The sequence below is a fragment of the Cottoperca gobio genome, chromosome 3, assembly GCF_900634415.1.
Source record: "Cottoperca gobio chromosome 3, fCotGob3.1, whole genome shotgun sequence".
NCBI classification, from domain to species: Eukaryota; Metazoa; Chordata; class Actinopteri; order Perciformes; family Bovichtidae; genus Cottoperca; species Cottoperca gobio.
The window spans coordinates 3,575,578-3,590,428 of record NC_041357.1 but is presented as its reverse complement, the minus strand read 5'-3'; the positions used below and the strand labels follow the sequence as shown (position 1 = coordinate 3,590,428).

General features: G+C 40.7%; 1 protein-coding gene across 1 annotated transcript in view; it reads right to left on the bottom strand.

The window, feature by feature from the left end:
* The window catches only part of LOC115023769 (neural-cadherin), a 312,681-nt gene that overhangs the window by 29,506 nt on the left and 268,324 nt on the right, over positions 1 to 14,851 (bottom strand). The window contains 2 exon segments of the mRNA XM_075074155.1: positions 873 to 1,053; positions 6,022 to 6,286. Coding sequence (XP_074930256.1) covers positions 873 to 1,053; positions 6,022 to 6,286 — 446 coding nt within the window.

Genomic DNA, 14,851 nt, shown 5'->3' with positions numbered 1-14,851 from the left:
AGGCCAGTTACAATGAATGTGTGATGTCATATGAAGCACTGTAGGGCTGCCTTTGAAGTATTTCTGCTCTGTCAGGCAGGCAGTGGGGCAGCGGCACAGTGCTGATCTGAGTTCACATGACACGCTGCCACTGACTAAGAGGCTAAATGAGTTTACTTGTTCATTTGTTTTCAAAGAACAGATATCAATTTCAAAAGAAAACATAATGTGAGATGACCTTCAGCTGGTTTGGGACTTGAAGATTGTCTGGCATTCACCTCACATTGTTGTGCATGTCAGCCTGTGGTTTTTAAACAATAAACTGAGCAATGAGGATCAATATACACAAGTTAATTCAGACTATGTAACGTCCACAGCTTCCTTGTGCAGGGTTTACAATGGGTCTACAGGGTTCTCCTGGAGTTTCAATTCCCAGAGTCCCCCCCACGATCAAATTTCAAAATCCATCCTATATTTATTAGAGATAGCCTCTTGTCACTGCTGTTTGTGGTTGTGATTTTTAAATGACGTACTTATTTCACAAAGCCTATTTGTCAGTTGTGTCTTAACGCTTCTGGTGTAAACAGTCAGGCTGCAGCTTAAGCGACGATTGACGTGTTAACCCAGGGTTATGCACACGTGATCAAACAGTTCTTGTGCCAGTATTTGACATTTCACTGTTTTTAAAACGAATAAAATCTCCCCATGTTCTAAAGTAGATCAGGGCCAGGTTGGTTCAAAGCACATTTACAGTGTGTGGCTATAAACAAAAATAGCGCCAAGGTCAAAAGCTGAAAAGAGGAAGAGTGAGTTGGCTTAAACACATGTCTTTGTGCCTTTGTGTCTATGAGTGTGTAACATCTCAGTGTGAATGTGTGGGCTTGTGTATGTACCTGCATTCGTGCACTCTCCACAAGTCAACACAGGTGAAGGGGGGGCTACATTGGTTCCTTTTGCAGGAGTCAGACGAGCAACCAAGGGAGAGGCCTTGTATGCTGATCTGGGAAACCCCGTCTCGCGGCTGGCTGTCCAGTGACATGTAGTGACCATTGAGGCGTATGTCCCTCATGCAGCCTGCCGGGAGAAAAATGGAAAAGAGTTCAGTAGAACAAGAAACACACAATTGTCAAATTCAAACTACACAGACACAACAATAAATGAGATTACCGTTACCTGGTAAGCAAATCCACCACATGTTGATAGATTAGTGTTTCCAGTTCTAACAAGCATAAATCCACCCGGGTTTGTTCTCTTTCTTAGCTTTCTTTGGGTAAGGTGTTTATTGCAGCATCGTAAATGCCATTCATACTTATTTGAGGAAATCTCTGAAGGCAAATATTTGCATACATGTTGGATATTGCACAATGGTGTCCATGGTGCACTGATAGCTGTGCTGTTTAAACATACCGAAGGAGAGTAAACATATGAAAGGCGGTTTGGCAGATGGCTAACAAAGTTAATAGAAACATTTGCAAATAGGGGCCATGACGCTTCCACTTGGAACAAAACAATATGGGTCTGGATCCTACTTAAAGTTAAAGGAGACTTCCGGTTCATTTCAATTTGGATCCTATTTTCATAGGGCTGGCTATCGTTTCTATATCTTATTATAATGACCCTTACTAATCAACAAAGTTATTACTGAGATCTGGGAACATGGTGACATTGCTAAATACAACAATCGGTCTTACAATCAGACAAACCTCCAGGTTAGCCAAACGTATTAGAACGAGAAAACAAAAGTCAACGATTTTATTTATCCAAGCTACCCATTGTGAGAATCCTTTACAATTCATACATAGACTGACTGCCTGGTTCAGCTTTGACTTGCTATAGTTCAGTCAATGGGTTACTATGTGAATGTAGAATATGTACAGCACTGCTCTCATGTGTCTTGGCTCTGACTCTGTTAATCCCCACAATGAGGCAACACACTCAGCACAGCGTCAACAGTAATTAGTGGAGAGTGTCTTTATCATTGACATATTACTACCAGCTGGATGGAGATGTTTTAATTGATACCTTTGTCCTGGTTAAGGTAAACAAACCATTTTGTCTAAACTTAGTGTCGCGAGTGTTGCTAAAGTGTTACCATGGAGCAGCTGAGCAACTCCTGAGGACACAGTTCAGGTGTTTATGTTCTCATTGCTTAATTACTTAGTTGGTGTTTATAGTTAACATTTAATTCCCCCTCTATCGGAAGAAGTTCACAAAAGTAAATGCAATTACACACCATCTATCAAGTATTCCTCTTTTGAAGGGAAAGGCTTTTAAAGTCTATTTAATAATCACATGCATTGTCTTTTACTGCCTAAGGCACAGCTGTCTAACTCAAGGGAGCTCTCTCTCTCACTTTATGTCTGCATATCTTCATAGTTGTGACCTCTTTCTCTCTCTATTATCATATAGTGTGTGTATCAGGAACTCTTTTTCTGTCTGAATCTTTTGACTGTATCTGCCAACATTTGGGTTCATATGTACACCCCCATGTCCATCTTCTCTCTCTGACTAGGGTTGGCAACAAATTGAAAATGTACTTCTCAGAAGGACCAATCTATTAGACAAGAATTTGCTGATGCCACTCGAATCACTAAAACAGGGACTGTTCTCTCGAGAACGACAGGCACCAGGGCCACTCGTCATTGCAGCGAGTAGGGAGGAGGTTGAGGTACAGTAGATCGATTGGTCAACTTATGAGACTGTCAGGGAAACTAACGGCAGTCTCCCGTGTTAAAGTCAATGTGTTTTAGCATGACCACTGTACTTATTTGACCCATATTGCAATATTTCCTGAACTTTGACAAGATACTTATTTTAAGCCAAGTTGTGCCTGAACCGAACCAAACCTTAACCAAGAGTCATGCCACTAACTTTTATATTTATTGTACACACACACGCACACACAAGAGATACATACTCACTAGCCCCTCCATACACCAAGCAGCATCATCCCAGCTAACAATTAAGATGCATTTGGTTGAATTGGCCATGGATCTGTCACATCAATCATTTGTTTACACATGCATTGTTACAATTGTCCCTTGAAAAGAGTGCGTATGAACAGATAAAAGGGCTTTTTTCCCCCGGTAGCACTTTTCATGAGGAGTTTTTGTTAAACTGTCTCCAATGCCCTGAACGACACACCACCCTTTTCTCTTTATCTTATCACACATCAAACGCAACACATTGTGTCGTTCTCCAACACACACACACACACACACACAGGTGATATACATTGTATTTGGATGGTGTATAGCAAAGAACCTTCAGTGAAATGTTTCCATTTTACTATAGTATGATTGTTATTTCTCCACTAAAAGGGACATTCTGGAAGATTTATACTGCTGCCACTCCCATTCTCTACTGAAAATCTTCAACTCTTAACAATTCAGTCATTTATCCATTTGATTTTAAAGGAACACTCTTTTGAATGATGAACAAAATAATGATTGTCCTCCTTTGGAAAAATAAATCTGACGGTGCTGTTCTCTACAAATCATAACAAAAAGGTCCTTTTCAAAAGCGTCAGAAGGAAAACAAACAAGAGGATTATTGGAAAGCTTTGCACCGCCCATCCGAGCCATTAGAAATCATTTTTAAATGATCTAGCAATTTGGGTGTACTTCTCTTTTTATGTGACACCCTTTTAAAATTGTATCTATCTATGAAGAGAAAACAGTGCTGAACTCCTCTGCCATGTCTGTGTACCTTAAAGGAAAACTCAAGGTTTTTATTTCTAGTATTTAGGATAACATTTTGCTGAGCAGCTGGAAGCCAAGCTAAGTCAAACTACCAAGTAAGAACCAGTGGCTGCGTAGATGTACGTGTCCAAAATGTATCATGTGTCTTGAACAATTATGGTTTACATCTTGGCTTACCTGTAGATTATACAGGTTACATCATGTCAGCTGGCTGTCAGCTGGCTTTCAGATGGGTGTTTGAATATCTTATCTGCAAGTTGAACTAGATATCAGCCTTTTTCAGTTCTGCTGTTTACATCTGTTTATCTAAAATACCCATTGGCAAGCTTAGTCAACTTCTTTTCCTTTGACTGTGCTTGTAGAAGGTGAGATTTTTCCCCTTTCTCTCTCTTTTTATGCACTGTTGGAACACTCAGCGCACATTGACACAAGAAGTATGTGGCGTTTGCAGCTGCTAAACTTGCACAAATAAGAAAAAAAGAAACCTGTGTAATTCTCAAAGCACACACAAAAGGTAAAATGTACCATACCTGCGCTGCCAAGCTAATAGCATCTCGATGCTTCTGTGCTATTTGCACATATTTTAAATGAGGTTCTATGCCAATGAGCATTGCAAAAAAACAGCCCAATTCACAAATATCAGCGCTAATAGCCACACGCAGTTAGTGAAATTATTATTAGCATCTTCAGAGAGTTAGTGGTAACTGAAGCACATTTATACTGACAGACTGTGGTATTAAATCGTAAATCTAAAGAGGTCGTTCACCATTCGGTGGGTCAGTGGTTCCCTCCCCAGCCCTTGCAGTGTCCTTGGGCAAGATTCTGAACGCCAAATTGCTCATGAAGAGTGAGTGTTTATCTCTCCTGGTGAGCAGGTGGCACCTTGCATGCTAGCTTCTGCCTCTGTATGAATGTGTGTGAATAGGTGGCTGACTTTTGCTCTAAAAAGCGCTTTGAGTGGTCGAAAAGATTAGAAAAGCGCAATATATATGCTGTCAATTTGCCATTTACCAAATACAGTTTCTCTCTCTGTCACGTTTACATTTCCCCTTTTGAAGTTTTGAGTAAGGCCTCTGCACCTCGTCGGTCAGGACTTGCCATTGTTCTGCGTACTGTGTTCTTGGCTCAGAGGCAACATTGATACTTTGCCACATGTATAATTGCAAATAGACACAAAAAATGGCAAATTGCACTCCGCTGCAGCTCTTTAAGGTCATATGTTCGCGCTGTAGTATCATCCGGGAAATATCTTTTGTGAATCGGACCTTGAGACGGGGCAGATAGCGGTTGCAAGTGATGTGCAAATCATGGTGGTATCAGCGACCACAATCCATTCTTTGTGAATCCACCCGTCAGTTTTCAATCAATGCTATCAATGAATATCCTCGGTAGAGAACAGTAAACAGGTTACAGCAGCAATTTAACAGAAGTGAGAAAATTAAGGATGTTTAAATATTTGGCTATTAGTTCAGTTCAGTTATCAGTAAGGCTGATTCAAGAAGAACAGTCGTTACTTTAGTGGCTGTAAAATGAAGTATAGGGCCATTCATCTAAATATCTGCTCATATTTATCAGTTGTTACTCATGTAGATGGGCTCTTAGATAGTAAATGGACTGCATTTATATAGCGCTTCTCTTAGCGAGCACCCAAAGCGCTTTACAATATTAAGAGTGACCATCAGGAGAGATAAACATTCACACACACACCGATGAGACTTGGGGTTCAGTACCTTGCCCAAGGACACTTTAGGGTTCAAACCACCGACGTTCTGATTAGTGGACGATTGCTCTACCTCCTGAGCCACCGCCGGAAAGTGACAACACACAGAAACCAGAAGGGAGAGCAGTAGGAAACAGAGTACAATAGTCAGGCAGCTGTACACATATGGTAAATCAGACTCGGGACCCTGAAAGTAAAGATTAAGGAGGTTTTTGCTAGAAATGTCATTATGGCATTATTTTGTGCCATGGGATGTTGTCCATTTAACAAGTTCTTTCAGCCTCTGGCAGCTCCAGCTGCTCTCATGCAGACGTACTTGACAGCTACCAAGTATGAATGCAAATTATTGAACTACGCTCACACAGTGAAGTGCTGCAAAAAGCTTGGGATCCAGCCCACAGTGCATCCACATTTACAAAAAACGTTTTCTTTATCTTTGCTGTTCTTAACACCTGATGTCCCGAAGGACTTTTGTGATGCGCAGAGTAAAACTGACCACCAACAAAAACGCTTGCAGATCAAAACATTTAGTCAAAGGTTAACCAACAGGATATTGAGTGGAAAACCCTTAAACCTTACTGATAAACACAGATTTGAGTTGTTTATGCTACTGTCACCTACCCTGGAAGCTCTTGTTGATTCCAGAAGGAAAGGTGTTTCCCAGTATAACCACAGTTGGGTCAATGATGATTTCTCTGCTTCGGCCTTGCGACCCTGTGATCTCCCGCTGCCCTCCACCACCGTCCAGTCTCAGCATCATCTCATTGTCATGGCGATCCAGGAAGACCTCGTGCCATTCACCGTTGTCGAGGCGATAGGTGGGTAGGGTTAGGTTGTAGTCCCCGTCCCCGAGGTTGTAGAAAACGCAGAGGAGGCCCTGGAAGATCTTCAATGGGAAAAGAGGACATTTAGTATGAGCTTTACATGTTTAGCTCAACTTTGACTGCAGATGTCAGGTCTGGATTTAAACATTTTGGGATAGTTTTATTGTTTGAACAAATGTGTAATTGAATTAAATGATTCATCTTGAACATCATTAGCTTAATGAGTCTCATTGGAATGCACTCATAATGTTAGGGCTTGACATTACCATGAAACACTAGTAAACACTAACACTCTGACGGCAACAAGTCTCTCATCAATGTATCATGTTTTATTCTTTGAGAATAGAATTCCCTGAACACTTAATTAGTTACCGAGCATTGAGGCAGCTACATTGGGAAGCGTTCCTTCTCGCTTCTCCCATACATGCTACTATGTGTTAAGCACATTTTTCAAAGGAGCAAGTCTTTCACATTTAACCATTTGTTACTATCAATCATGTACACACATCTATAAAGTACAGAGACAACTTTACCCATACCATCTGGTATCTTTAGCCCTTTCATAACAGTCAGTTTAATTACTCTAATTTCCTTTGTGTTGCAGTCGCAACAAGGCAACAGACCTTGTTGTTTACAGAGTTCATGTGAGCATGTTGTGTCTTCCATCTAGATAAGATAAGTAAACAATTACTTAACTTGGGCTTAGAATAAAATAAACGTCTTACAGAGCCATGTGGCTACCTGTCTGAAGTGAGTAACAGCCCACAACTTATCAACACTCATCTTCATTAAATAATAATCAAAGTAGAAAACTATAAAGTCGTAGTTATATTTCCATAGTGAATGCAGGCTTGGCAGGCACAGAATTAGACCTGTACACCGAGCCAACTTTGGCAGGAAAGAGAGATGGTTCCCTCATCTCTCTGGCCAGTTTCACACGACTGTTGGCAGAGGTTTTTGTCACAAATTATTCATGTCTTGATGCCTTTTTCTCTGGATGTGTTGTACACTATCTGCGTATATTTGACCTCTGCTGTTGACGCCCTTGGCCGGATCACCATAGGAAAAGAGATTTTATCTCAATAGTTTTTTTATCTGGTTATATTAAAGGTTAAATACAATTGCATGACCTATTACAGTGACACAGCTACACTATGACAAAGTGGGTCAGAAAGCTTGGCAAGTCCTGAACTATATATGTGCCCTGCCATAAACTACTGTAGCATAATTGGGCAGAGAGCATGAAGACCAAACATCATAAATCGTACAATATACAGATCAAGAGCATCACTAATAATCTTCAATGTTTTACAAAATTACAACATTTACAGAAAGATGTGCCCAATGTATTTGGGATGCTTTGAGTGGCACCAATTAAATTCCTTGTCCTTGTTTTTGGGAGAGCAGTGGAAGTCTCGGGGACAAATCTCAAAACCTCAAATCAAATCAAAACTATCTACGTGACAAGATACCACTAAGGGTAAAGGGGGAAACATGTAGAACTAACTCAAGTCCAAGTCTCGGGTTTCAAAGCTGATGGGGATCAGCAGGAAGAAAAGATTTTACTTGGTTGGTAAAAGAGTGGATCAATAGGCTAATTTGGCCAGAAAGCCAGATCAACTCCCTGGAGATTAGGGGAGAAAGAAACGGACATTTCTACTATTCAATGACGGTGTGATCTCATGTAAAAGCTCCTTCTTATAGAACACATATCATTGTGAAAACACAAAATCAACATAATAAAGGTTTAAGTGCCCCCACCATCTCCACCCTCACAGTTTTGTCCACTAAGCAGTGGCAACATGTTTTATCATAATATAATCACAAAGTACTTGGGGAAAAGCTAGTTGTCATTTGTGCTGTTGCCATTGGACTAACATACATTTTAAATGAGGCATAGCTCTGGTAAAGCTGACATTTTAACTTGCAAATTGTTGACTTGTGCACAAAAATGCCCTGCTGTCAGTGCCGTAAGGACACACACACGCACACACACACCGTGTCGTGTGAGGAAGGGAAGTGGGGACAGAGAGGAAAAGTACACATGTTTACACAACATGCTGTTTCTCTCCACCCTCATCTTGAGATGAGAATGGTTCCATTTTGGCATGTGATGATCACGTCTATATTTGTTTAAAACAAATCCAGGAGCATGTTACCCTATTTGTGTATTTGTGTGTGTGTGTGTGTGTGTGTATGTGTGTGTGTGTGTGTGTGTGTGTGTGTGTGTGTGTGTGTGAGAGAGAGAGAGAGAGAGAGAAACAGTCCATTTTAAGAGGGATTGGGTGGTGGATGGGTCGTCCTCATTTCAATTTCAAACTGTTTCCTCCAAGTGTCCCACTGAGCATAATTTTCTCCCCTCCATCTTTCTCTGCCACGTAAACAGAGGACTAAGATGAGAAGGGAAGAGAGAGAGACCGAGAGATGTGAGGAGAAAGGAGAAGTGGGTGGCCACCATTAACACTCTCCAAGACAAAGCAAGTTTATTGGGGGAGAACTTTGTCTTCCATTACTCTGCAACATCTCACCTCCACCTTATCTTTCATTCTGAGCCTTTAATGCAGCTATGTAAAGTGCTGGGCGGCTCCAAGGTTGTTTAGTTGGAGAACCTTGGCTCATTTCAAGGCTCTGTGATGAAGTATTAATTATATTTAGAATCCGCTGGGGCAGTGCTTTTTAACCAGCGACACTTACAGCCACCTGATTTTACCCCCAATTAAAGCTGAACGAAGCGGAGCAATTTGGCTGCCACTTCGCTCCCTGGATGGTGTGTGAGCGAATATGTTCAAGGGTGTGTGTGTGTGTGTGTGTGTGTGTGTGTCTTTGCAGGAGCATCATACACTAGGTGTGCAGGAAGGTGTGTGCCTCCATTTCTGCGTAAACACTCCCACTGCAGGGACAGCTTTGCTCCCCCAGATGCGTCCTGTGACAGACTGCTCTCGATGCTGCAGCGCTGTGCAGATGATGTGTAAATCTACCCTCTTCTCATGATTACATAATGATGTGCAAATACATATTATGTGCATATATGACAGGGCTATGCATTTATCTTTCACCTTAAATTATACTTGGGAAATGAATCAGACCTCTGCTCATTACTGGCAATACATATAATCACATTCATAAAGTGTTACTTTCCCCACCTCTAGAGATCTGGCCGGCAGTCTCTTGCTTTAAAGACTAGATATTGATTGGCTCATAAACAAAGATACTATACGCTGCTGGGCAAATGGCATCGTTTTGAATTGTCACTAGCCTAAAGGCAGATGAGTGTAATGTATGTTAAATACTCTGTATAAACACCTGGAGCTCCATCTTTTTTGTCCATTGGAAGCATTACCATGTGTTTGTTAAAGAAAAGTTTCCTGTCATTTATGAATAACTTCCTAGTTTCCTGAAAATGCCTCCGTGATTTGGTGCCTAATACAGGGACAATTGAGACAATGTTCTTTAAATAAGACCAATTCAAACCCAAGTAAATCATTTATTTCCTTTATTACAGGCAACTTATCCATATGTTGAGAACAGTATGCATGCCTGTAAACAACTTTACAGTTGTTCACCGGCTGTGCACTGGCTAGTTCTGTCTCGTATGCAATTCTTTAAAATATCTGTTTGCCATTCCCCAGTCATCTGCCTTGTAAACATAATGAAGAAGTAAACTAGCAAAGTGACTCTAGCACTTCTAGTAATCCGAGCACCTTGTGCATGTGTGTGTGGAAAGGACACAACATTAGAAACTCATCTGAGTTTCATGTAGTCCAGAACAATACCACCTTTAACTATTTCCTCAAAAATACAAATGATTGAATTTACACATTTCAGACAATTCAAACAAAAAGTGGACATCATTTTATGTAAGGTCGGTGTACCTCATAAAGTGTCCACTCATATTTCGGTGTTAATGTGTTTTACTTAAAAGAAGGAAACTAGTGTTTAGGCAACTCCCATATGTTGTTCTTCCCATCAACATCAGAAACTCGTAGGAGAAAACCACAGACTGTATATAAGAGATGGACGTGGTCACGGTGACGTCACATACTGGTTTGTCCAGTACATTTTTGAAGACTAGAGTTTGGGATTTTGTCCGTTGTCATCTTGTTTATTTTGGAACCAGAAGTGACACCAGAGGGTGGAGGTGAAGTACAACCCAACACTGAACAAGACTTTTCTACTCATCCAAACTGTTACAATTAACTTTCATGAACTGAACAAAACTGTAAAAAGGTTCAAGTTCTAAGACGAAAACAACACCCCGGCCGGACAACACTGTGGTAGTGACCTGTCAATCCCCTAGTAGCCCCGCCCTAAAGCGTACCCTCACGAGTTGAAACTAGTGACTGAGACAATAAACTCATTAGGGACATGTTTACTGAGTGAGAAGACAATCGCTCCTCATTGGCTTCTCTTTTCAGACCTGGTGGTTGCCGCTTGAAAAAGCTAACCAATCACAGTTGCATAATATACCTATAACCTATAGTTTCACTATGGCGTCGCCTACAATGTAACTACAGCAGCTACCTGAGCAAAGTCAGCAGAACTTCTCAACACAGACATACATTCAGATAAAAGCATCACAACCAACCACTTAAAGTTGCTGGAGCAGTGACAATGGAGTGATCCCTCACGGGCTTCCCGCCTGCCAATAACCACAAATGTGGTTGTGTTCTCTGAAGAGGTGAGAAATGTTCCCTTGTATCAAGTGTGAAAACTATAATTGTCTTGCTCATAACATAATTTGTTGTTACCGTTGTTTGTGCTTAATGCTTTTCATTGTGGTGTTTACATATTAGTTGGCTGGTGATTAATCACAGAACGTGGCTGCCAAAAATATTGTTCAGTCTCACAGTGAGATAATGACGCTGAAGAAGAACGAGGGCTGCACAGCATGCGATGCTGCCTTTACAGAAGGTATCAACCATTCTCAAGATACAACATGAGTGCAGACATTTCTCCTACGACGCTTTCTTCTCTGCATGTGCCACTAAACTTTAGCCTTATTTAATCTTGTTTGTGTATAATTAAAATATCATAATTGTGAAGTACATTGTAATCTTCATCTCAGAAAATGACGCCAGACGTGTCATTTTTCAGTTTAGGAATTCTAGTTAACATCACAGCCGAGGTGATGGGACCATGGTCCAAACTGAGTTCATATTGGAGCTTATGAACGCTAAATCAAATAATTAATTTGTGTTGTGGTTTATGTTTTGATGTTTCTTTAATACTTAACATTTGTTTTTGTTTTAAACATGTGTTCGATTTAAATTACTTTCCAAAACTAACTCACAAAATTTAATTGTGTCCAACCTAAGGCCAGTGTTATTTTGTCACCTCAAAGGTAACTGGAAAATTAAGAGAGGAAGACAGACAGCTGTCATCTATCCTGAGATTAAATGCAGCGTAGAATTTAGGAAATAAGTGCCGATGCAGAAATAAAGCACAAGAAACTGGAAGTGCTGCTTAATTGAGAAGCTAAATTAGGCTGAAATAGAAAGTCATGGGTATGAAAAAACATTATTTATTTCAAGACCAGTTTTCAACCTTGGCCTTCAAAGCTGAGAGAACGCCAGGACGGTGGTTGAATGATGAAAATAGGTACTGATTGTTCTATGTCACTCACCTAATTGTTAGCCCTGCTCTTGATGTCCACATCTGTCAGGGAGCACATAGTGGGAGGTTGAAATATACACTTTAATGGCTGGAATAGCAGCTTGAAATGGGCACCATGGCGAGCGTGACAGTAAATGAAATGAAAGGGGACACCAGCATTTGGTGCTCCTGTAGTCTGACTCACAGGATGTAGACTGTGCATAGAAGCCTGCCATTGGCTGTCTATTTCAGACACTCTTCTTCTCCCCTTCTGCTATCCACATGTAACCGTTTGGTCCGATGTTGATCCGTTTTCTGACACAGCCATCGTCAGTTGGAGTTAACTTGGCACAACCGATAAAGGCTTCATCTCTACCGACGATTTCCTTTTGCGGGTATATACCAATTTTAGTGCCACTGCTCGCCTCCCCAGGGGCAAATGCCCCCACCAAAACAAGTCCCTCCTGGCACTATTCTGCAATGGCACTGTCGCTGTATCAAAGTCTTAGTGCCACCCAAGATGTTTGTGATTGGTTTAAAGATATACAAACAACGGCAGCACGGTCTCATTCCCAGGGTGTCAAACATACAGACGTTTTGGATGGAAAGGGTCAACACAGGACTTTCACCTTCGAGACCTTTTGTCAGTGTCCCGTGTGAAACCAAAACGCAACGTGGAGTTATGTTACGTTACTTATTTTACCCTGACCAAGCGTACACATGTGACTAGGTGGGAAAAAGAACTGGTTGACAATCTAAAGCGTTTTCCCCCCTAGTGCGGAATTATGATGGATTCAGCCAGACCCTTCTCCTGCGGTGGCACAGCGCTGAAATGAATTAATGATCACCAAAGATTTTTCACTTAACATAGCATGAGCTAAAATATGTCAAATTAATGTATAATGCTTCAATGATGACATAGAAAATAACAAATGCAAGATATAGTATGTTGTCATTTCATTTCAATTCAATTTGTCCACGACCACGAAGCTGCGCTGGTGTCAGCGCAAGAGCAAGGTCTGGCTTCACACATTATCATTCTGGTATAGGGGAAACATGCTGTGGCTTGTTTGCACGTCTTTAAACCAATCACAATCTCCTTGGGGGCGCTAGGCACAGGATGCAGCTCTTACAAAACAGATAGCGCAGATAGGGTCAGTTCTACAGAGGGAGACTGCAGGGATCTAGAGCGCCTCAGAGGGTAACGGCTGGTACAGGAGGCGAGCTGGATGAGTGGGATCTGAAATTATTCTCTTTATACATTTCATTTTGGTATAGGGATTTTATTGTTGGAAGTAGGGTGCCAATGATTTGTTGATAATCTGCTGTAGGGTGTCTGAACTGTTGCACCAGACTCTGCACAGTCTGAATACATTCTTAAAGGTAGTGGGTAGGAACAATGTGAGTTTATTTATAGAGTAGAAACTATATATAATGATGATAGTTTTAACAAATGTAACATGTCTGGACTGAGAGTTAGGCTGCGACTTCAGAATGATACTAGACACCACAAAGTGTGAACAAACGTTGCCATTGATGTCGTTAAAATCTGTTGCAGCACAATCTGAGATTTGTTTTCCCACATTTGATGTGTTGATGATGGTCTCACTTGTCGTAGCATATGTTAAATTGAATAATTTGTATTAGTCATCAGTTCAGTGAGCCCTTGTATGCAAAGAATCTGCATTTGTTATGTTTCTCCACTTAAATTCAGGACTTTTTCCTTTCATTTGTAACGCGTAGCTTTAACCTTTATGGTCCAAGCTGGAATGTAGGACAAAAGCTTTGACGTATAAAACATTTGAGCTGTTTTAGAACATGCTTCAAAACATACTTAAAGTTAGAATTTGCAACATTTCTGCATTACAATGACTAGACCTATGTTATATATGGTTGAGTTTAAATGATATCAAATTCTTCCAACAATTTTCAAACCTAGAGCAAATGTCATTTATATCAACGCAATGGTGAGTTTCATTTGGTCGCCTCTAATGGCGTTTTGTCCCCTGCTGAGCATGCGTCAGCGTTGTGGTTGTCTGCTAGAAGCCGTTATAAATGGACTTTTTATCCATTTGCTTTTAACTATATTTCAACTCTAAAGTTCCAAACATAAACTGAGCCAGCTTCGTTCACTGATGAAGACCGTGAAATGTGATTGAAAGCTCTGAAAGCTAGTAAGTGGACGTTTGACCTTATTATTTTGTTACATATACCGTCCCATAAAGTTTTACAATGAACTTGCATGCTTTAATACTCAACAACGTTGAGTGTACATGTTCTTTATTGAGCTAATCCTCAGCACATTGATTTTGATTAACTTGCACTGTCCCCAAAATAAACAACGAATCAAAGCAAACTTTGCGACTAACTAACCACTTGTAGGATTAAAGAACAACACAACACCCTCATTTAGGAGAGTCTTTCCAATATATCCATTCTTGCGAGAAGATTTCATCCACATAAGGAGTGTACACAATGCTGTAATCAGTAAAACAAGGGAGGGGGAAAGTAGCTTAGAACAAAAAAAATGTAATATGTTTAACTAACCATATTGTTGGAAGTCAAGTCACACACAAACAGCAGAAACAAAGAGCTCCTCACATGGTGAGTTTGCAACCAGCCAAGAGTAACGCATACTAATTCCTTCCTCTGATTAAAAGCAAGCAAAACTATTACAGAGAAACACATAATCCCAGACGGCAATATGGTTATATTTCTGTCAAATAACATTGCAGGGTTTCCAATGTTTCACTGAGGGGGGTCTATTTCATACAATTACACACATTTTCATGCTGTCTGCACCAGAGAATAAATACACTTTTTATGGTGGATAACTGATGTGAACCCACTCCCCATGTGGCTGTTCTGACATTTAAGAGGACATGTAGGAATGGGTGGAGAGGAAGGAGAAATAGATGGATGACAGACGGGGATCAGAGGAGAGGCTGCACTGGAACAGCAGCTTTGGTATGAATAATCATCATTTCACACAGTGATGTTTAGTCAATACCTGTGCTTGCAGTGTGGAGGGAGGA